Source organism: Chionomys nivalis, chromosome 20 (assembly GCF_950005125.1).
Source record: "Chionomys nivalis chromosome 20, mChiNiv1.1, whole genome shotgun sequence".
Classification (NCBI taxonomy): domain Eukaryota; kingdom Metazoa; phylum Chordata; class Mammalia; order Rodentia; family Cricetidae; genus Chionomys; species Chionomys nivalis.
The window spans coordinates 31582484-31606469 of NC_080105.1; the positions used below are offsets into that span (position 1 = coordinate 31582484).

Consider the following 23986-nt stretch of genomic DNA (forward strand, 5'->3'; position numbering starts at 1 on the left):
AATTCTAATTGGTCTTAATATTAGAAACTCAGAGTCAGGTATTAGGGGGTGAAAGCTGAAGGATCAGAGAAGCAGAGTAACCAGCCACTAGAGTTCTTACGTCTACCAAGGCTCAGACCAAAGGGGCGACCCTGTCCTCAGACTGCACTGAGCTCCTGTCTCCTCCCGCCTTCCATTCCTCTATCTGCCCAGCCGTATCACTCTTGTCTCCACCTCCCAAGTGCTGGGATTAAACACTTGTGATTCCCAAGTGCTGGGATCACCTTTGTGTGAGCTCTGTTTCTCTCTTAGACTGGATAAATTTCGTGTGGCCAAGGGAGGCCTTCAACTAACAGAGATTCCCCTCCCTTGTCTCCTGAGTCCTGGGATTAAAGGTGTGTGCCACCACTGCCTGGCCTCTAGTGGCCTAGCTCTGCACTATGGTCTTCAGGCAAGCTTTATTTGTTAAAATGCAAACAAAATTTTGCCACAGTTACCCCCTTCCGTCCTCCATCCTTGACCTTGAAGCATGAGGGTTTGGATGCTTCTATTGCTCTCTTTGTATTCTCATGACACCTTCTTTTCATAACCACATCTCTTCCTGCTCCCCATAAGACAGTATTTTCTAATACCCGCATCTTATAAAATAGAGTTGAGTCCAGGGATGTTAAACCATTTCTCTGATTTGAACGTAGACCAAATTGGTCACATTGAGTCAGAATTGGTGCCCAGGTGTCCTGATTTTTCAGTCATAGGTTTTCTCTGCTACACTGGTCATCTGGGTCTTTGTCTTAACACATGGAGGTTATGCAGCTCAGCTGTGTGTTCTGACTCTGGCTCTTAGACCTGTCTACTCAACACACAGGCTGAGTGGCTTGTAAAGCTAGCATGTGGATTGAGTCGACATAATCTCTTTGGAAGGGCATCACGTGCACGTTGTACCCTAAACTGGAGGAAGCACCCCCAGCTCCAGCACGTGGGGTATTCGAGGGAGGAAGGGGTAGCTGCGAGCTCCTTAGGATGCGGCTGTGCCAGGGCTCTGTTATCTCCGCTATGGAGCCTGTGACTCTGCTGTTGGCTTGCAGTGTTTCTACTTCTTCCACAAGCATGATCTCCACTGAAGTGGTGGGACACTTGACACTATGACACTTGAGGTGGTAGCTTTGGTGAGGTAATCCTGTTTGTTCTTTGTTCAAAAAGAACATAGCAGCCTCAAGTTGAAGAGGAAGGCAAACATTTTTAAGTTCCTAGGCAGCTTTAGTTTTCAGAGTTTGTGACAGTCAGTGGCTGCTGGGAAAGGCTGCTTCCTGGTAGTCATCTTGAACCTTGGCTAAATCCTAAGTCAATATGTTTCTCACACCCTCTGAGAAAAGGAGCTGGTAATGGGCTCTCCCTCCTTCCTTCTTTCTTTCTTCCTTTCTCTCTCTCTCTCTCTCTCTCTCTCCCTCCCTCCCTCCCTCCCTCCCTCCCTCCCTCCCTCCCTCCCTCTCTCTCTCTCTGTATTTCAAAGTGAACATTTTTTTTTCTGAAAAATTAGCTTTTACAAGTGTCTATGTATCTAGATAAACCCACACAGCATCTGGTATGTACAGACAGACTAATTTGAAGCCAACTACATTAGCTTTCTCACAGAGAGGAATTCCAAAATATTTTCCCCTTTTGGATCATTTCTGAGTTGGTCCTCTGGTGAGTGCTACTGTTAGCCAACACAGGATAATTCGGAAACCGCTTTTAAAATCCAGCGATGGCAGCTTCTCAGATCACAAATGGGAAGACATCCGTGGTGTGCTCGGGCACCCGTCGACCAGCTGTCTACCTAGGACTGTGCATACCAGAAAGCCACTTGTCTCCCGGCAGGAAGTGTGTTTCTGATACTGTGCTGCCTCGGGACTATTTCATGCATTGCATGCAGTGACTAAGTAGGACACGGAAGTCAGGACTAGGCTGGGGAGCGGAAGGTCTCCAGGGAAGATGTCTTAGTCTGCACTTTGAGAGAAACCAAGCATGGACCCTAAACAAATGCGTTGTGATTCATCTCCAAGGTGTGTTCTAACTCCTGCAAATGTAGCTGCCATACCCAGGATTACTTCCGTGTGTTTAATGCAGTGGCCACCTCTGTCCCAGACTCATCAAGTACTTCTTGAGTTGATGAGTCAACTGTGTCAGACAAACGTAGTTGAAGGCCAGTAACAATATGGCAACATTCTGAACAGTACTGGTACTTTATCCAGCCCGCACACACAGAAAATGTATCCTAAATTATCCTAAGCAACAACCTTTTCTCTTGCTTGTGAGCCTCTATTTGGGTTAGGTTTTGGAAGGGATTCCTCTTTTCTCCTTAATGGGGAGCCATCTGTAATCTGCACTCAAGACGATGTACTCACTGGGTGCTGGATTAGTACTGGACGCGTGCTGCTCTCTCGGCCAAGGTCTGTGGGAGTCCAGGCTCCAAGCTACAATAGTAGATGTCTCCATGAGTCATTGTTAAGGCCCCGAAGTATGGATGCCTTGGGGGCAGCTGGATGGTATGATGCATGGTGTTGCAAAACTCGAGGTCAGCGGCCTTTGGTGATCTAGATTTGGAAGTCATAGAGTCACTTCCGCCGAGGTTGTAAGCTCACCCAATTCTAAGAGGAAACATGTCCTGCTTTCCAGAGAGAAAATGCCAGGGATGACAGACATTGCAGAGGAGTATGTGATATGGAAAATATCGGGGCCACTTTTGGAGACCGTCTACTCCATAGTCCAAAATTGAAATTGTAATCTTCCACAAACCCAGTTTTTCTCCAGTGTTCCTCTTCCGATTATTGACCCCACATTCTCCATTTATGATTATAGCAAAGTTGTAGAAGCTACATTTAACACCTATTTTATTCTTTTAATCCTGAGTAATTTGCCCTTTGGTTTGTTTGATGGGCACTGACTCTGAATCTTCAAGTCCTTAAGTCCTCTGTTCTCCCAGTGCCACAAGCTACCAATTCATTCCCTCCCAGGTCAGCCTTACTGTGACAGTCCTCAGTGGGCTTCCCTTCGGGCCAACAGCCTTCCACTGTCTGCTCTGGTATATATGTACTGCTTCCTATGTGGTCTGGTAAAATTGAACATATTTACTGCATGTACCCTGGTTATTGTATGTCAGCCTGACATAGGTGTAGAGTCATTTTGGAAGAGAGGACTCTGAGAAAATGCCTCACCAGATTGGCCTGTGAGCAAACCATGATGTAGAGGGCCCAGCTCGCTATAAGTGGTCCCACCTCTGGACTGGTGGTCCCGAGTACTACAAGAAGCAGGCTGTGCAGTCAATGAAGAGCAAGCCAGTAAGCAGCACTCCCCATGGCCTCTGCTTCAGTTCCTCCCTGCCTTCTCGGCAGTGGGAAGAAGCCCTGGTAGTTTAAGCTGCTTATGGCCATGGTGTTTTACCGCAGCAGTAGGGTGCCCTAAGACAGACCTGAGCATGTATTTTTGGGGGAATTGTGGGAAGACTTTGGATCTTTGGGCTAGAAAAGCCATTGATGCTCAGAGCTTAATGAGATGTGGGAACTGAGAAGACACTGCCGAGGGCAGCCAAACGCTGGAGGTCTGGGCCGCGAGGTTTCGGGAGGACGTTTGAGATCCCTTAAAGACACTACTGGAGCTGTTCGATGTTTTAATTAACAACCACTGAAGTGGAACCTTTGCTTTCTGAGACGGTCGATGCTAGTAAACTGGGGTAAAGAGTCAGCTGTGAAGGAAGAGACCGGTCCAGCGAGGGCGGAGGCTGCAGCTTATGCAGGCAGCCAAACTTGGTAATGGGCACTGGTTTGAAGATATCGGGGGATCGGTGAGAGTAGATAAGGCTTGGCCCTGTGTGTAGGGCGAGAGTCCCCGAAGAGAAGCCGGGAGAGGCCACTGGTGAAGATGCAGCCTTAGTTGCAGTAGAAGGCAACTACAGGATTGAAGGGTTGTGAAGAAAAGTTGAGGCTTGGGACTATGGCAAGGCCACAGGCCCTCAAGAGACCTCTAGCTGTTAGTGAAAGTGTAGCCCAGATAGAGCAGGAGACCCCAGCATTTGGAGATGCCACTGAGACAGCAGCAGCCCTGGAGGGAGCTGGCCTGAGCCTAGGTGAGAAGCTGTGTGTGCTGCTGGTGGCAGGTCCGGGAGGTGGAGCTCACCACCAAGCCCTGTGGAGGCCAGAGGATCCTGTGGGTCAAGCACTGACTTCTTTATTCTGTTGAATTTTGATTTTGCTTTAATTGGCTTCTGCCTGTACCCCATTTCTTTTCTCTTGGAGTAAGAAAGTATTTAAGTTATTTTTGATTTTACAGGAGCCTACAGACGAGAGACTGAACTTTTTTTTTTTAATTAATTTATTTATTTATTATGTACACAATATTCTGTCCGTGTGTATGTCTGCAGACCAGAAGAGGGCACCAGACCTCATTACCAATGGTTGTGAACCACCATGTGGTTGCTGGGAATTGAACTCAGGACCTTTGGAAGAGCAGGCAATGCTCTTAACCACTGAGCCATCTCTCCAGCCCGAGAGACTGAACTTTTAAGACCGTTTTAGAATTTTACAAAGAGATGCCGGTGTTTTATTGCGACTATGCCTATTTTAGAGAAACGTTTTGATGTTAGAGAGATTTTGAATATTTTAAAGAGTCTTTGGGCTTTTCTTTTTTTTTTTTTTTTTTTTTTTTGGTTTTTCGAGACAGGGTTTCTCTGTGGTTTTGGAGCCTGTCCTGGAACTAGCTCTTGTAGACCAGGCTGGTCTCGAACTCACAGAGATCCGCCTGCCTCTGCCTCCCGAGTGCTGGGATTAAAGGCGTGCGCCACCACCGCCCGGCGAGTCTTTGGGCTTTATAAGTATTTGAATTTATAAGACTGTGGTTTTACTGTTTAAAAATTTTTATATTGTGATATTGATATTCATGTAAGATCTTGAGGATGAACAAGAAAGAAAAGGTTATGGCTTAACAGTGATGTGGAATTGTAAGATGAAATAAACCCATTCCTCCCCGAGTTTCTTTCTATCCTGGTGTTCAGTCACAACAGTAGAACCCTTAACTGAGAGGACAGTACACTTCTTAAAGCTGCTAAAAGCTGTGCAGTTCTTTTGAATTGAAGAACAAAGTTCTCTGAAGATGCATTTGGACCTGGGCTCCATTTGCATCTGCTATGCAGGCCCTAGAGCTGGGTTCGCTTTCCTGACCCAGGGTTCTCACACCGGTCTTGCTAGTTCTTCTGCCTGCCGTGTTCTATTAATTTTCCATGTTTACATGAATATAATTTCCTTAAGAAAGCCCAGGCTAGACCTTTGCCAAAGCATTTGAAGGTGTCTATATTTTCCTTTCTGCCCACATGACACTCTTAATTGTTCATACAGTCTTTGTTTCTTTTCCTTGGTAGACTCTAAAGTGTTCCATGGAATAAAGCTACTGGTCTTAGATCTCGGAAGTCACACAGTGAACACTCGGTGTATGCTTATAAATGAATATGTTTAAGTATCCATATACAGATACTGCTTATTCCTATGCTCAAAGATCAATTTCTGAGTATATATAGAGAGGTTTATAAACATTTTACACTTGGGTAAGATCTACAAATGGTTGAATTTTGTGTCTGGGAACCCATACATGTTTATGATAAATTCTTACCTGTTGAATTTTCATCTGTTGTTTAATATATAGCACATTAAAGCTGGGTATAGTGGCTGATGCCTTTAATCTCAGTACTCAGGAGGCAGAGGCAGGTGGGTTTCTGTGCCAACCTGGCCTTCAGAGCAAGTTCCAGGCCAGTCTGGGCCACATAGTGAAATCCTGCCTCAAAAATAGACTTTAAAAAAATTAAAATGCAGCAAACCAGACACTGTTCTGGCTCAGAATTGTTGTGTCCTTTGTCTCCTGACTGACTACTGCCCCTCTTATTTAAGGTAAGGAGTCAGCTGCCATGAAAACTGATCTCTTGAGGGCCAGGAACATGAAAAGGTACATCAACCAGCTGACCGTGGCAAAGAAGCAGTGTGAGAAGAGGATCCGAGTCCTGGGGGGTCCCGCCTACGACCTGCAGGAGGATGGGGCCTTGGATGAAGGGGAAGGGCCTCAGAGCCAAAAGGTAGAGCAAACAGCACAAATACATGCATATTATTTTTACCACTTTAATGTTTTAGACATGTTTCCTTGCTACAGGCTCAGGTTGTTGCTTTCATGAGTAAAAAGCTATGCTACTGGGTGTCCTTGAATTCTGTAAGTTGATGATAGGTGGGGTATATATCCACGCATGTTCTGTATATATCCACGTATGTGTGCACGTGCCCGTGTATGTGTGCACATGCCTGGTGTATGTGTTTGCCACCCTTCTTTTCTCTACTCACCTCCACTTCAAGAGAAACATTTTCTGTTTGCAGAGCCTAGATCAAAGTCATCCACTATCAACTAGACATAAAGTCCCGCCTAAGAAGTAAAGACTGTTTCACTTAACTAGCCGAATTGCTATGAGCTCTTTCTTGATACTTAGATAATGAGGTGGCATATTTGATTGTCTTGCCCAAAGCCACTTCGATAGGATGAGGCAGAACTAGATAAAGACCAGATGTGGTTGATTCACAAATCTCAGTGCTTTCTGACTAAACCATAAAGTGGTGGCTTTTGAGCCACATGCCTTTGACTGTCTGCTCATGGCCAGTAGATCCTGTAGAGCTCAGGGACACCTGCTAGCCCTGTTTTATTTTATTTATTTATTTTTTAAATTTATTTATTATGTATACAGTATTCTCAATATTCTGTCTGCATGTATATCTTCAGGCCAGTAGAGGGCACCAGATCTCATTACAGATGGTTGTGAGCCACCATGTGGTTGCTGGGAATTGAACTCAGGACCTTTGGAATAGCAGGCAGTGCTCTTAACCTCTGAGCCATCTCTCCAGCCCGCTAGCCCTGTTTCAGGAGCATCCTCAGTGCAAGGGCCACACTTTCTTCTACGACCTGGAACAGTTTGGATGGAGCAAACTGCTGCAGTGTGTCCCAATCCCAGCAAATGGAAGTCCCTCTCTTCTCAGATACCGGACACAAAGAAAACATTGATACAGTGCAGCCCTGGCTGCAGCCGCTAACTTTTCCCTTCTTGGACTTCCGCTCAGTCCCTAACCGTGAATGTCTAGATTTGAGTTAGGATCTGTTAGTCCCCTTGCCTCCCTCCACTAAGGCAACCTTTTACCTTTGTCTGCCCTTCTGGCCTGGTCGTCATCAGAGCCTCTTCAGAGAGGTTGCTGTCCTGTCAGGCCACAGTCCTGTAGCATATTACATGGGAGCACCAGTGTAGCCGAGGAACCCCTGTTGATAGCAACTGTGTGCAGTTATTCTTCCTGACGTCCTGTCTTAGGAGGCAGAGCAGAAGCTTTACCGTGGTCAAGGTTGGAGAGAGTTGACTTGGCAGATTGAATTTTGCCTTCTCTCCCTCAGTTCTTCTCTTGATGTCCACAACAGTTCATCTCAGAGAAGGAACTCATCTTGTATCCTTTCATTATTTTAATTAATCCACTCATTCAGTAGACGCTCACTGAGGGACCATTGTTTCTTGGTTATTGGATTGGAATGAGGAATAGGGTAGAATCCTATTTAATTATAATATGTATTATAACTTAATTTATAACACATTATAATACTATGTTAATTATAATATACCATGATTATAACATATTATGGTTAAATATATATGTGTGTGTGTGGGAGAGATCTAGTAGAGATGCAACATGTACAGCTAAGTGAGGCCCCTAAGGACTCTACAGTTAAGGGTTATAGAATATAGAATAGGAAAGTTTTGGGAAGACTTAGGAAAACAATGTGATTTCAGTGCAAGTTGCTTTATGGTGACTACAGAAGACAGTTCAAATCTTGCTGCATTTTAAATCCACTCTTTCTAAACAGGAAAGGAGAAACACCTTTTATAGCATGAGCTTATCCTTATAGTCAAAGCAGTTCCTCCAGTCTTAAGGCTGAAGACTCGGCTAATCCTCTCCAGCCCCCATGGTGGTTCATGCCGCTGGAGTTAGAACTGGGTGGCTTTGAGCTGTTCTGTTACCTTCATAAATGAACAGAGCACTTTTGTTGTGACCTAATCCCAGCCTGGTCAGGAAGAATTACCATGAAGTTTACTTCAAAATATTCCCTTTTAAATTAGATGAGCCATCAGTTAAAAGAAAGAGATTGGCCAGGTGTGGTGGTACACACTTTTAATCCATGCACTAGGGAGGCAGAAGAAGGTAGATCTCTGAGTTTGAGGCCAGCCTGGTCTACAGACAGGACAGCTAGGGCAACACGGAGAAACCTTGTCTCGAAAACCAACCCCCTCCCAACAAAAAAAGAAAGAAAGAGATTGCCTGGATGTGAAAGGCTAGGGGTTTATGTTGCTCCCGCTTCCAGGTCTTAGGATCAAGCCCCAGGTGTTGTACATGTGAAGTGCTTGTTCTACCGCTGAGCTGCCCACACCCTGATACCAGTTTTAACTGAACTCTTAATCCACTATCAATGTTTTCATTCATATGTACTTATCTAGAAAGTGACCCTTGAAGTTTTTTTTAATTTGCTAATATCTTTTTATATATCAATATCGATTTTCTCAAAGCCTCATGATTCAGTCTCCTGCTTAGTTTCTGTTGCTTGCTGTGATTTGTAACAGCTCTTATGATTCTCCATGAAGTAGTGGCTTCATTTTCATTCTGCAGACAGTACTGAGGCCATGACAGAATAAAAGCTCACAGGACTGAAAGTTTTTTTACTGCCACATGAAAACAAATCTTTGTCTTGCTTTGTTCAGGGACCACTCTCCGCCCCTGCCTCATACCCATACAGGTGGTCCCTGGGGGGAAAGATGGAAGGGTTCAGAAGAAATAAAGGGGGAAGAGAAAATGAAAAGAGATGGAAATAAGTGGTTTGCCTTTTCTGTGAGACTAGTTTGTACGTCAGTTTATTTGATCCAAGGGCAAATCAAAACGAACACTATTGGATGTAGTCTAGGACTCTATGCTGTGTGTAAAAATGGTTCCCTGGTTCTTTCTGTTGCTGGAATTGTTGTGGACTTATCCTCTGCAGCTGAAGTTGATACGAACTCCTTTCAGCGTCCTTGGAGCATGTAGGGTGAGGATTTATGCTTCACATAAAGTTATGCTTCCCTGATAGGGTTTACACAAAGTAGAAGCAGGTGCTGGTATATCCCAGAATTACTGAACTGCCGAAATTCAAGTGATCTGCAGTAGCTGTGCTGACTAGCTTCTTTTGTGGGAAACTGATAAAAAGATGTAAAGTAAATGTAAAAACAAAAAACACAGAAATGCTGAATGATTCAGTGAATAATACAAAATTGGTATTTTTTAATATTTTCATTTTGAATATTCAGTAAGTCATTTTCTTTCATCAGTTTCTAGAAATTGCTTTTAAAAATATGTCCTCCTTTCTGCTTACAATACAAACTAGGGGCTGCTGAGGGAAGGGTTGAGCGTCTATGGACTTTCTGCATGTGATTTTAGAAATACCTTAATGTGATAGTTTAAAATATTTGCAAATTGCCATCATGTTAATTTTTAAGAATTTCAGAATAAAAGTTTATAATTATATTTGAGTTCCACCTATTAAATATTATTTCCATTACTGGTTTAGACTAAGGATATGCGTCTTAAATGCCTTCTAAATTAATTTGTGGTATTTCTCCTAATTGAGTCACCAATAAATACGGGGGACACCTGCTCGCTCCTATTCCAGCAGTCCCTGTTCATGGTTGTTCCAGCTGTATTCAGATATTCAGTGTTTTCTTTTTCTGTAAAAACCAATAAATAAGAGTGATAGAACTGATTTGATAACACATACAGTGGAATTTTAGGGGTCAATTAAAATAGTATTTACATAAGATTTGTTAGTGCCTATGGTAGTATAAACAAATCAGGATGTAGACCCATCTATATTTTTTCTCAGCTGTAAGAAATATGATAGGAAGTAAAAATGCCAAACCATTAGACTCTAGAGCCTTAGTTTTTTAAAACATTTCTCTCGGGGCTGGAGAGATGGCTCAGTGGTTAAGAGCATTGCCTGCTCTTCCAAAGGTCCTGAGTTCAATTCCTGGCAACCACATGGTGGCTCACAACCATCTGTAATGAGGTCTGGTGCCCTCTTCTGGCCTGCAGACATACGCACAGACAGAATATTGTATAAATAATAAATAAATAAATATTAAAACATTTCTCTCTAGTTGTTTTATGTCTTTTTGCCTCGTACAAGAATTGTTATTTGTGTCCTGATATCAAGTAGATGTCAAATAACTAAACATTTAAAATAAGGTTAGTGATTTGGAATATATGCATTTTCAATACTCAGGAATCTGAATTTAAAATTTAGAGACCCGATAGATATTTCATCTTATCAGGTATACTATCTTACATTGTCTATGATCTGAAAATTCACTTTTTCCCTGAGTGTAGAAGTTAATTCATGGAAGTTAAATGCAGACTGGTATTTGAAATTTGATCTTTAGAAAATTTTCCTGTCTTAGGGTTTCATTGCTGTGAAAAGATACCATGACCATGGCAATTCTTATAAGGAAACATTTGACTGGGGCTGGCTTACAGTTCCGAGGTTCAGTTCATTATTGCCATGGCAGGAAGCATGGCAGCCTACAGACACACATGGTGCTGGAGAGGAGCTGAGAATTCTATATCCAGACCCACAGGCAGCAGAGGGTGTCCAAGAGAGGATGACACTGGGCCTGGCTTGAGCTTCTGAGACCTCAGAGTCCATCCCCAGTGACACACTTCCTCCAACAAGGCCATACCTCCTAAATAGTGCCATTCCCTATGGACCTATGGGGGCCATTTTCATTAAAACCATCACACTTTCTTATATTCTCTTAATAGATTCTTCAGTTTGAAGATATTATGACCAATCCTTTCTACCGAGAGCACTTTGGAACATACCTGGAGCGAATGGACAGGCAGACTCTGATTGGCTTTTGGGAGTCTGTAGAGCACCTGAAGACTGCTAACAAGGTAGTGTGTTTGCTTCAAGGAATAGTAATCATTAGCTAATGGAAGCGTGCATGCTAGGCAGTGTATCACCAGGTCAGTGATGCTTTAGGATACGTCTATCTATGTGCCTGTCTGTCTGTCTGTCTGTCTGTCTGTCTGTCTATCTATCTATCTATCTTTCTATCTTTCTAGCTTTGCTTATTTGTTTTTGTTTTTGAGACAGGGTTTCTCTCTGTAGCCTTGACCATCCTGGGACACTTTGTAGACCAGGCTGGCCTCGAACTCACAGAGATCCACCTACCTCTGCCTCCCAAGTGCTAGGATTAAAGGCATGCACCACCATGCCAGGCTTCAGATAAGTATATATTAAAGGATCATTTTACTTCACTATATTATAACTCAACCCATTATGGCAAATCGAATTGCATTGTACTGTATCTTTATAGAAGATACTTTTGACTGAATAGTCAAGGGGGAATATTTACAAGTGTACCAAGAGATTAGAATTCATTATTTTAATGAAACATACAAATGTGTACCCATCCATGTGGTTCTTATGAGACCTTGGCCTCGTAAGCTTGCTCTGTCACCATATGGATCTCATTACCATGAGCAGTTCTCACGCTTTTCACTCTTTTTGTTTGTGCTGTACACTTTTTACAGTAGTTTTTTTTTCCTTTTATTTCACACAAAATGTGATTGAACAAAGGAACACAAACATTTTTGGTTTCAAATGCCTCCCGGAGCAAAGAACCCAATATATTATGCATTGTCATTAGTAAGTTCTCAGTGCGTATTTTAGAGTTAAAGAATGTACATGCTTTGTATAGGTAAGTATCTAACTCACTCATGTACCATGTATATTGTATTAGCATATACCATTTGAGTGATTCATTAACATAAGTGCAAAGAGCATTTAATTTCATTTGCATATGAATGTTGCTGGGATAGAAAACCAAATTAAGTACCTTATTTATCACACACTGGACTAAGGAGCTAAATTCAGTCTCGTGATATTTTTGAAATCTCAGGACGACTTTTCATTGCTGATTCACAAGGCACAAATTACCATCTGTTACTCAATGGAATGACTAGCCTTAACTCCAGCTGGCTTTCGGCTGCTCCCAAAAGAATATTGTAAAGAGTGGTCTAAAGTTTTCTCGAACTACTGACTATAATTGGAAATAGCTTCCTGAAAGTTGCTGTCGTTTGTTCTGACAGTCGGATAAATGAGTTGTGTTCATTAGTTCATGTCTTTTTATGACTGTGGAAGTTTGGGTAGTGTTCCTAGAGCTGAGGGAGCACCCCTGGAGCACGCGAGGATCATGTGCACGGGGAGAGAGGTTGGTATTTCTGCAGTGCGCAGCAGTGACCCCAGCGTACTCTCAGGACTGGGCTGTCTGGTATGGCTCAGTGACAGTGGAGTTGTTCTGCAGCATTATGTCTGAAGAATACCTATTGTGTTTTTATCTATGGTTATTCTGTTGGCTTCTTTCTGGGCTGAGAATTTGTTTCCATGTTAGAGAGGTGAGCCCGTCATTGTTACATCAGATAAAAGTCAGTGAGACTGTTCCTAAGTCACGTCCCTGTGAAGTTGAGGATGTGTTGCGATATTAGAGCTAGTCTGTCTCTTGATTTACTTTCCTGTAGCAGTTTCCTGTAACTGCTCAATGTAAGTATTCATCTTCAAGAAGTGGCTTGTTTCAAGGTCTGATACTTGCCCTGAATGTGAATACAGAAGGCTGAGACCCTGAGTTTACAGTTCTAGGATGCATCTAGATACTGTCCTCTTAGCTTTAACATGTAGGGGATTTAGTGGAAAATCATTTCTCTCAGAGACAACATTTTTTGCTGTTGTTATTTTGTTTTTGTGTTTTGGTTTTTCAAGACAGGGTTTCTCTGTAGCTTTGGAGCCTGTCCTGGACTTTGCTCTGGTAGACCAAGCTGGGCTCAAACTCACAGTGATCCACCTGCCTCTGCCTCCCAAGTGCTGGGATTAAAGGTGTGCACCACCACCACGTGGCTGAGACAACATTTTTTACCTATCTCTCTCTTCATCTTCCTGTCTTTTCAGAATGAAATTCCACAGTTGGTTGGTGAAATTTATCAGAATTTCTTTGTGGAAAGCAAAGAAATACCCGTGGAGAAGTCACTTTACAAAGAAATCCAGCAGTGTCTCGTAGGAAACAAAGGCATCGAGGTGTTCAGCAAAATCCAAGCGGATGTGTGTGAGGCGCTGCGGGACAGGTACTACCCGTCCTTCATCGTCAGCGACCTCTATGAGAGGCTGATGACGAGAGAGGAAGAAAGGCGGGATGCACAGCCGACCTCTGACAAGGATGAGCTGGTGAGCCGCGGACACCTTCACTTCCGCTCTTCTGTGCCAGCTCCTTTTCTTGTGACCAAACCCCTGCCAAAAAGTTAAGGGAAGAAATGTTTGAAATCACTGAAATGTAGGAAAATGTCATTGCATGATAGAATTTGTTTTAGTTCATATGAGCAAAGAAAGCAAACAAAGTTGTCCTACAGCAGGTACAGCAGCAGGGGTAACCTTACTGAGTTATTCCTGTGGTGGCACACGGTGCACCTAGGACCGTAATTGCCTGTAACATCTTCACACATGTGCATTGCTTTTCACAAATGCACTCACTTGAGGACAAGGTGTAGGGTTTTGTCATAATGCATCTATGTAAATGGAGATTGCTCGTTTGTTCCCGGCTGCCCAGTCCTGAATAGTTACACAGAAACCGTATTATTTACAACACTGTTTGGCCAATAGCTTAGGCGTATTCCTAGCTAGCCCTTACATCCTAAGTTAACCCATTTCTATTAATCTGTGTATTGCCACTAGGCTGTGGATTACCAGTGCTGGCATGTTACTCCTTTGGCAGCTACACAGTGTTTCCCTGACTCTGCCTACTCTCTCTCTATATCCCTTCCATCCTGCCTATATTCTACCCTGCTGTAGGCCAAAGAAGCTTTATTCATTAACCAATAAAAGGAACCCCTACATTTTATATATTTACATGTAATAAGCAAGAACATCCAAAAATGAAAACAGCTTGTTTTTCTGGAATTAGCAATACTTTCATTTAATTTCATTTGCTATTTGCTACAATTAATTAAAAAAACCTTCAGGAAACAATCTGGGAGGAAGTTAAGGAGAAAAGATTGGAAGAAGAGTCCTGAGCATTTCCCTGCAGTGTCCACAGATGGAAACTAAGGAATCTGTTGTTCAATAGAAAGCCAAGGCCTTCCCAAATCACACTGCAAATGCTATTTACCTGTAAAATATATGTTGGTGTGCATAATACATTTTCAAGAACAATACTGAACAAAGTGTACACTGAAATACTTCTAGTAGTATGGAATTGAACATTTTTAAATTCATTTTTTTCATACAGCATATTTTGATCATGTTTTCCCCCTCTCCCAACTCCTAGATCCTTCTAACCTCCCAATATACAACTTTTAATCTTATGGTGTTAGTGTCTCCACCCGTCCCCAAAACACACACACACACACACACACACACACACACACACACACACACACATATTTTGTTTTGAAAATCAAAACAAACAGGAAGAAGACCAATAAGACAAAAAAAAAATGCCCCAAACAAAACAAAAAAAAATCCACCAAAATGCCATGGAGTTGTTAAATATGGACATTTTATTTGAAAGGATTTCATAGAACTGTTGGAAGCCTGGGGAGGGCCAGCTCTGTTTCCTGCAGAGATGGAAGAGAGAGCACTCCTGTTGAAGGGATGGCAGGCGCTTCAGTTGCTTCCCTCTGTCCCACAGATTCCCGTGGTCGGGGGTTGGTCCATGGGGTTCCACCCCATTTGGGCTGTTAGATTTTTCCTTCCCATGCGTCTGAACACCCGCTGCTCTGGTTTCAAATGATCTCATTCTTCTCTGCTGGGGAAGGAGAAAGGCATTTGGAAGGTTCTTCAGTATTCCTCACGGGAATCTGGTGTTTGGGGACAGCAGCGGGTGGGAGGTGACTTTCTTCTGTTGTTTTTCCGCCAGGGTTCAGGAGGGGAGGCTGGCGAGGAAGCCATAGAAGGCAGCAGTGGGATTAGCGACCAAACCAGCTTTGCTGTAAACAAACTTCGAGAGCTGAGTGAGAAGCTTGAATTTAAAAGGCAAGCTCTAAGTTCTATTCAAAATGCACCAAAACCCGATAAGAAGGTAACTGTCTAGCTTTCAAGGTTGTCTCTTTGAACGTCTGTCCTCTGTGTACAGAGTAGTTTCTATGCTGAGAGCTGTCAGCTCCCTTAAGAATGACGGCCGGGAGCAGGTGGAGAGCCTCATAGAATTATGGAAACAGTGTTTCGCTAAAAGCCAAGAGGATTTCGAGTTTGAAAGTGTTGGATATTTCCCTATTGGTTGCAATTCTGAACACCTGTTACCCTGGTCCCAAAGAATCTGATTCTTCTTTTTGCTGGGGAAGGGGAAGGGCATTATTAATGTTAATCTGAAAAATTCTAGGGACTGGAGAGATGGCTCAGCAGTGAAGAGCATTTGCTGCTCTTACAGAGGACCTAGGCTCAGTTTCCAGCCCCATGTGGCAGCTCACAACTGTCTATCCCTAATTCCAGGGTACCTGACGCCCTTGTCTTTCCTCCTAGGCACCAGGCATATGGACAATGCACAGACACACATGCAGGCAAACACTCAGACATGAAAAATAAAATAAATATGTCTTTGAAAATTAACTTAAAAAGTTAAAATATAGCTGGGCAGTAGTGGCGCAGCACTTGGGAAGCAGAGGCAGGTGGATCTCTGTGAGTTCGAGGCCAGCCTGGTCTACAGAGCAAATTCCAGAACTGGCTCCATAGCTCTTGAGAAACCTTGTGTTGAAAAAAAAAAAAAAAAAACGAATCAAAAAACAAAACAAAGAGAAAAAAATATTAACAGCTTAGGGCTGGAGAGATGACCCCATGGGTATGAAGAGCACACTTGTTGCTCTTGCAGAGGATCCGGGTTTGGTTCCCAGAATCCACGCAGCTAACAGCCACTTTAACTCCAATTCCAGTGGATTTGATGCCCTCTCTGGTCCCTGTGGGCACTGCATGCATGTGGTACACAGATATACATGCCAACAAAATGTCCATACACATAAAATAAAAATAAATCGTATTTAAAAAAATGTAAACAGTGGGGTAAGGTGCTTGCTGCACAAGTGTGAGAGTTGAGTCTGGGTTCCCACACCCATGCAGAAGCCAGGCATGGTGCTGGTGGAGAAGGGGCGGCTCCGTTGAGACAGACAGGCAGATGCTAGCAGCCTGACAACCAGGCAGTGTGCCCCCCAAGATGATGAACTGCAGGTTCTCAAAGTAAGGTGGGGAGTGGTTGAAGAAGACACCCGAGTGTGCAGTGCACACATTCATAACGCGCGCGCACACACACACACTTTTCATGAAAAGCAGCTCACAGTTTGGTCCAGTTTTGCTCTGGTTTTATGTGTCTTTATAATCCAGTAGGGTTTCTAAAGTGGAGGTGTGATTTGCTCTATATGAGTAATCCTTCAGCTTTTCCTGAATGTGCTGAGGAAAGCAACTTATAGTAAAAGAATTTTAATGAATCACGTTGGGTTTCCTTGTTTGGTACTTCTTTAATACTTCTTTCATGACTATTCAAATAGTTTTATAATAAAGTATTTCTGAAACAATGTTGTAAGAAGATATAAGCATTTTACCAATCTATAGTCAAAATATTAGTTCATTTATAATCCAGTGTTCAGTTGGAGCAGTGGGTTTTCTTTGAAGAAAGACACAGGTTAGACTCCTTTCTAGCACTTTCTCCAGGTGGTTGTGTTACTTCTCTAGAGTTGTGAGGGCGAAAGGAGACAAGTACCAGGTTCCCAGAGTCATCATAAGAATAGATTTATTTCCCCTCAACACGGAGCCATTCCAGTTAGTGTGTGGGAATGTGGAGGGCCCGGCAGTTTTCCCATGGCATCTCTGACATGATAGACAGGATCACCTGCACAGTGGACGGTGTCTGCAGTGTGGCCTGTTCCTCCAGAACAGTTGTATTGATTCTAGACTACTTCATTTTCAATTCAGCTGTGTTTCTAGGAAGCCATATGAAAGATGAGTTGGAGAGTGTTCGTGGATTATTTTCTGTTTGGGTCATCGTTTGGCCAGGAGACATTCTTTAGCCTTTCTTGAAAGAATTTCTAATAATTGTGGGCTAAGCATTCTGAGCCCTAATCACATGAAAGGTTCTCAAGTGAGTTGGAGGCTTCATTGTTGTGATGGCTGAATTTGAACACTTCCTCATTTCCTGTTAAATCAAATTGCCCCTGGGCTGTGCAGGGAACCCTCCACTCCTGACAGACAGTTGTGCTCAGGGCTGGGGCCTCCAGGAGGAGGTTCATCTGCATTTTAAGTCATTCAGTTTGGGGGCTGGAGAGTTGCCTCGGGGGCTGGAGAGATGGCTCAGGGGTTAAGAGCACTGACTACTCTCCAGAGGACCTGGATTTAATTCCCAGCACCCACATGGCAGCTCACAACTGTCTATAGCTCCCTTTCCAGGGGACCCAGTACCAATGCACATGAAGGTTCAAGTTGGAAAATATAAAATATGTCTGAGTAATTTTTAAAATTTATTTAATGCAACATCAATATCAAGTCTTCTAAGTCATGAACTTAGGATCTCTACAAATATTTGTCATTTTTCATCATTTTATTGGTGTTGTATAGTGTGTATTATAGAACTCTTTTATTTCCTTAGCTAATACTTGAGAATTTTATTCTTCCGGTGCTGTTTTAAGCGAAACTGCACTATTTTAGGCCATTCGTCATTAGCATATAGAAGCACAGCTCTTCTGTGTGTTGGTTTCTGTGCTGCTTCTCTGCTGGATTGCAGAGCCTTTGAGTTGTTGTTTTCATAACTCCCAGGTTGTTTGTCTTGTGGTAGATTATTTCCAAGTTGAAGGATGAAATACTTCTGATAGAGAAAGAATGCACAGACCTCCAGCTGCACATGGCAAGAACGGACTGGTGGTGTGAGAACCTGGGCCTGTGGAAAGCAACCATCACCAGTGCAGAGGTATGGCCGCAGCCGCAGGTGCTCTGTCTAGACCATAGCTTTCCCCTGGAGAATTAAGAGTGAAGGTCAAAAACCGTGCTCATTCTGTTGGCCCCCTTCATCTACCACCTTCCTTTCCTCCTATTTTCTCTCCACTGCGCTCGTGCACGAGGGGAAACTGCCCAGACCTTCATGGAGTGGATCTGAGCTCACTCCACTCCAGTCAGAAACTCCGTGCTTTTGTACATTGAATTGTAAGCAACCTTGAGACAGGAACAGTTAATGCCCTTGGAGTACCGATGTATTTTTTTCTGTTATGACTGATATAAAATGGAAAGTATTTTTAGGAAGTTGGAAATAATAAAAAATGTAACTTTTATTGTTCCATTTTGTTCAGTTAGATCTTAGAAATTCTAAAATCTTTAGTAATGAATATTTTTCCTCTTGGTTATTTTTCAAAGGGTTTGAAGGGTACACTTTACCCCCTCTCTTACCCAGTTGTTTGATCAGTATATGTTGTATAAAATAATAGATTTCATTATGATGTTTTCATACACATGTATAATGTACCTTGATTGTTTTCGCCCCATTGGCTTTCTTGTCCCCTGCTCTGTCCCCTTCCATTTGACTACAGAATAATTCCTGATAGAGGAAAGAGGTCCTAAGCATTGGCTGCACCGTTAAGGCTGATGCCCTTCCCTCCTCCTGAGTCAGGGGAAGCTGGGGTAGCTAGTCACTCCCACCATACTTCACACAAGTAGCAAGGTCGTAAGTGAGCACAGGCACCAATGTTTTGTTTCTTTTGATTGTTGTTCTTATCTACTCTCCTCTCTGCCAGTGTCTCAGCAGCTCAACAGGCTGAGTGCAAAGGAGCTTAAACTTCGAACTGTTGTTTTCCTCTAGATATGGCAAACACGCAGCCTGTTCTCCAGGTGCTGCTCTGAAAGCCACGTGTGAAGGTTCATTAGGTGCCAAGGGCTCCTGTGAGCACTCCCATTAACCATGGCTACTCTGGCCATGCCCCCAGTCCCGCCTGTACAGTGAAGTAGTGTTCCTCCCTCATGCGGTCAATGTGCGTGCCCGTGAAACCTAGTGTCTCTTTGCCTTTTAAATTCTTCTCTAATTTATGATATTAATTCAGACTTAGAATTAGTATAATTGCCCCGTGTGTGTATCTTTGTGTGTGTGTGTGTGTGGGGGGGTAAGCTGGACAGTAAAGGACCCTCACCACATTAGCTGATTTCTACTTAGTATGCCACAAGGCCAGGGTGTCTGCACTCTGAGAGGAAAACAAAACCACAAGCATTCACTCCCAGGCTGGTTGAGACTCTTGGTAGAGTTCAGGAGTCCCTGTTATAAACCTGAGGTCTGGGCTCTCTTTTCTTGTTCGTTTCCTTCTTGGGAATGAAGTCTTTCTGACTTGATTTTCTGTTTTGTAACAGAACAAATACTCCTTGTGATTTAGCTCTATTCAGATGATCTCCCGCATTCTAAGATTTGCTGTCACGTAACATGATCTGATTGCCAGAGGAAGGGAAGATAGATCATTCTTAAGATCCCAGGGTTTAACGAGGGCACCGTACAGGGTACACCAGAAAGAGGGCAATTGTGTGTGTTGGGGGGGTCACTAAAATTCTCTTATACTGTCTGCTTATTATGATTTAATTGTCTGGGTTATTTGTTTGTTTGTTTCTTCAAGGTGACAGAAGAGAATGGCGAGCAAATGCCCTGTTACTTTGTCAGGGTAAATCTACAAGAAGTTGGAGGGGTTGAAACTAGGAACTGGACCGTCCCAAGAAGGCTCAGTGAGTTTCAGAATTTACATCGGAAACTTAGTGAGGTATGACTGCTCGTGAATACGGACTTGTGATCACAGGACATAGAATTTCCGAGTATGAAGACATTCAAGAGTTCACACCATTCATAGAGGAAAAGGGATTGTTCTTTATGCTTGTTGTTGTTGTTGCCACAGTGTTTTCAGCCTGACATTTGGAAATGACTCATAGATCAAACCATCTAGTCTACTCCAGATCCTTCAGGGCAGATGGTTGTCTGATTTTCATTATAAATTGCTGAAGAGCCCCAAAGATGTCAGAGACCAGGGATCTAGGACCAGTGAATTGAAGCTCTGTAACCCTTCAGTGGGTCCTGAAATCAGTGGTGTGTTAAGGCACTAGGAAGGCAGAGCGTGTAGGATTTCATTGTGTGTACTCCAGGAGTCTGCAGAGTGGAGTGGATGAAAACACCCCGAGCCAGAGAGCACAACCGGCTCCTCAGATCTACATCTCCTGTTTGTGAGGATGAAGGGAGTAGATGCTACTGAGCAGGCAGACGGATGTGTGGTCCATAGGAAACGCTTCCGTGATTCTGTTGTCAGTAATGAGCGCTGTTTCACTTTGAGTTACATATATATGATATATATGTAGATGTAGATTTTATAAATGTGTATCATGCTTGTAGAATAGCATAGCAATCTAGTGAGTTCCTGCATTTGCTAGTCGAGGGAACTGACTCCATTGTTTACTTGATTTAGGGTGTGTGCAGAAGAACCAGTTTGTTCTTCCCGCTTTTCCTCTAGAGGTGATTTCACTTTCTACCGAAGACAAGTTCTTTTTATCACAGCAATGAAAACCTCTGCAGTCATTTCACTTTGAATTCCCGGCCATTTTTCTCTTGCCGAGAATGAACCAACACTAGAGAAACCCTCCTTACTCTTTTGCCAACGAAAGACATGTTTCCTTTAGCTTTGTCTCCTGGGGTGATTTCTAACACTTTTTTTTAGATGTAAGAATTGTTTAATTTTTCATTCTTCTCTCACATAGTACATCTCAACTATGGTTTCCCTCCCTCTCCTCCCAACCCAACTCTTCCATGTCCCATCTCCTCCAGATCCACTCCTCCTCTCTTCCCTTCAGAAACGAGCAGACCTCCCAGGGATATCAACCAAACATGGCATAGCAAGTTTTAATAAAGCTAGGTACATCCCTTCTATTAAGACTGGACGAGGCAACCCAGTAGGAGGAAAAGGATCCCCCAAATAGACAAAAGAGTCAGAGAAGCCCCCACACCCGCTGTTAGGAGTCCCACAGGAGCACCAAGCTACACAATCATAACATATGCAGAGGTCAGACTCAAGAGACTCCCTGATTGTGAGTTGAGTTTCCGTGAGCCTCTATGACCCCTGGTTAGTTGATTCTGTCGGCTGTTTTTATTGTGGGGTCTAGACCCCTTTGACTCCTCCCATTCTTCCTCGTTCTCTTCTGCAGGATTCCCCAAGCTGTGCTTTCTGTTTGGCTGTGGGTCTCTGCATCTGCTCCCATCAGATGCTGGGTGAAACCTCATGATGATTATCCTAGGCTCCATTCTATGAGTGTAGCAGGGTGTCATTAGGAATCAGATTTCTAACCCTCTTAATTGAGGACTTTCTGAATAACAACTCGTCAAGTGCTTTTAAAAGATGGTAGCCAAACTGGGTGTCATAGAGCTGTAGCTTTTCTCACTTTGACTGCAGCTACTCTATGACTATGGAAAACAAAGCATTTATCCCAATATAAGAATGAATTCTTCCAGTAGTTACTGGGTAAAGCTAGTACTGTGTAGACTTGTTGCGGTGCTTTCCATGGGACAAGTCACGTAAAAGTAAAGCTAAGTGTCAGCTTAGTTTGTCAGCAAAAACAAAAGAAAAAAAATAAATTTTGACATAAAATATTCTTGCAAAATAAATGTTCTTAAAACTTAAAATGATAATTATACCAAAGCATTATGCTATTTGAATGAAACTGTATAAAATCCATGTGTGGTTTTATGACTGTCGTTTCCCATCTGGACCAATGGTTGGACACCTTATTCCCTTTCCGCTTGCCACCCTGGGTGCCCCGTCGTGAGGACCCGCTCGTCTGACATATGTAAGCAGAAGAAGTATATTTCCAATCTCACTGCCCGTTCGCTTCTCTAAAACTTCAGAGAGCTGCTGCAAGGATAAAATAACACATATCATATATCGAGCACTGCTCTGATAGAATGTGGGACTTCACCCACATAAAGGAGGCCTGTTGTTATTATTATTACTAATATATTTAGTCTGTGGTTTCCTTTGAAAAGCAGTTGCTAGAGGCACAACCTATGTTTTGTTTCCTTTTTATCACCCTCCCCGAAGAAGTTAGAAACATATCTTCCAGTAGAAAAGCTTGTGTTCTGGGCTTCCTGTCCCTCCAGGGTCTGTGAGCCTGATTACAGTGTGTGCATTTTAGCTGGGTTTGGTGGTGCATGCCAGTGATCCCAGCATTAGGCATACTGAGAAAGGAAAATCACAAGCTCCAGGTAGGTCAACCAGACTATGCTGTGAGAGCCTGTCTCCAGAGGTGGGGAGAAGGGCAGAGGAATAGATGTAAGAGGGGGCTATTTGGTTTGTTCTAACTATAACTATAAACTTTCTTAAGATGAAAATGTAATTTCAAAAGAATAACATTTAATCTTTTCCACCTACAGTGTGTCCCTTCTTTAAAAAAAGTCCAGTTGCCTTCTCTCAGTAAGCTGCCTTTCAAATCCATAGATCACAAGTTTCTGGAAAAGTCAAAGAATCAGTTAAATAAGTTTTTACAGGTAAGCAAGTGGGGGATTTGGGTGCTGAGGGTGAGACTGTCTATTTGTAGGGGACTGTCACTGCCCCAGGAGCACGCCAGTTTGCCTCCCTAGCCACCCCCAGTTTGTATTACCAGCACCCACAGGTGTTCCCATCTCTACACCTTCCCCAAAGATCACTCTCCCACTCGTTATACCTTCCAGGGGAATGGCTTCCTTTGGCTTGTTTCCTTTTGTACCTGCCCTCTTAGGACACGGAGTACAGAACATTTTTGTCGTCGTGTTGCCACATTAGCTCGCACAGAAACTTGATTTGTGGCAAGGTGTGTTGGTAAGCACATTTAATCCCAGCACATGGGAGATGGAGGCAGATGGGTTTCTGTGACTTCAAGTCCTGTCTGGTCTATATAGTGAGTTCCAGGCCAGCCAGGGCTACATAGTGAGACTTTGTCTCAAAAAGAAAAAGAAAGAAAGAAAACAACCCAAACCCTTTGGTTTATGATCTGTTCTTTCTCCTAGGCCAGATAAGTGTGGACATAACTCCAGGGCTTCAGCGCTAAGGACCAGTGTAAACAGCTACATAATTATATAAACAGTCACGCTTTTGAAAGAGGTGACACATCTCTTGCTGGGCAAGGGCACCATATCTGAACCCAGCCATTAAAGGGTCCTTTGTGGTAGGCACATGTAATATGCAAATTTTAAATAGATTAAACACAAATGAGTAAATTTGTCTTTGAAAAGCAGTAGCCCTGGAGATCTTGAGTCCTGTGCAAAATAAAAATTTTATGGCTTCAAGCAGCACCGAGCACTGTCTGCATACTATGCCCACTGGCTAAGGTTTTCAGCACTGTGTCTTTTGCAGTTAAGACCTCTGACAGTATTCTTACGTAGTTTATTTCTGAGATAAGAATTATTGTGTAGAATTATGGTGAAAGTGAGTCCATAACATAGTTCATTCTGCCTGCCTTGCCTGACTGTAGCTCGCAGCAGCCCAGATAGCTTTCTGTGTAGCAGTAATTAGTTCTCCTCTTCCACAGAACCTGCTCTCGGATGACAGACTGTGTCAGAGCGAAGCACTTTATGCCTTCTTGAGCCCTTCTCCTGACTACCTCAAGGTCATTGACGTGCAGGGGAAAAAGAACTCCTTTTCCTTATCTTCTTTTCTGGAGAAACTTCCTCGAGACTTCTTCTCCCATCAGGAGGTGAGCCGGTCAAAGATGGTCCCACTTTAGTGTATTCTAGGAGATAGTTCTTGAAGGCTGTTTGAAGGAAAAGCTGTTTCTTGAAAGGCAAAGGTTTTCAATGATCACTTTCACATCTGGGAGTTAATCACTTGGAAGAATTACAAAATAGAAACAGGAGGATAAATAACTAGGTGGGTAAGCCGAC

At 43.1% G+C, this 23986-nt stretch overlaps 1 protein-coding gene across 1 annotated transcript in view; it reads left to right on the forward strand.

The window, feature by feature from the left end:
- Positions 1 to 23986, forward strand: part of Snx25 (sorting nexin 25) — a 103942-nt gene that overhangs the window by 66078 nt on the left and 13878 nt on the right. Inside the window, exons 7-14 of the mRNA XM_057752653.1 lie at positions 5892 to 6073; positions 10860 to 10991; positions 13045 to 13317; positions 15005 to 15166; positions 17903 to 18034; positions 19713 to 19853; positions 22502 to 22615; positions 23635 to 23799. Coding sequence (XP_057608636.1) covers positions 5892 to 6073; positions 10860 to 10991; positions 13045 to 13317; positions 15005 to 15166; positions 17903 to 18034; positions 19713 to 19853; positions 22502 to 22615; positions 23635 to 23799 — 1301 coding nt within the window. The remainder of the gene's footprint in view (positions 1 to 5891; positions 6074 to 10859; positions 10992 to 13044; positions 13318 to 15004; positions 15167 to 17902; positions 18035 to 19712; positions 19854 to 22501; positions 22616 to 23634; positions 23800 to 23986) is intronic.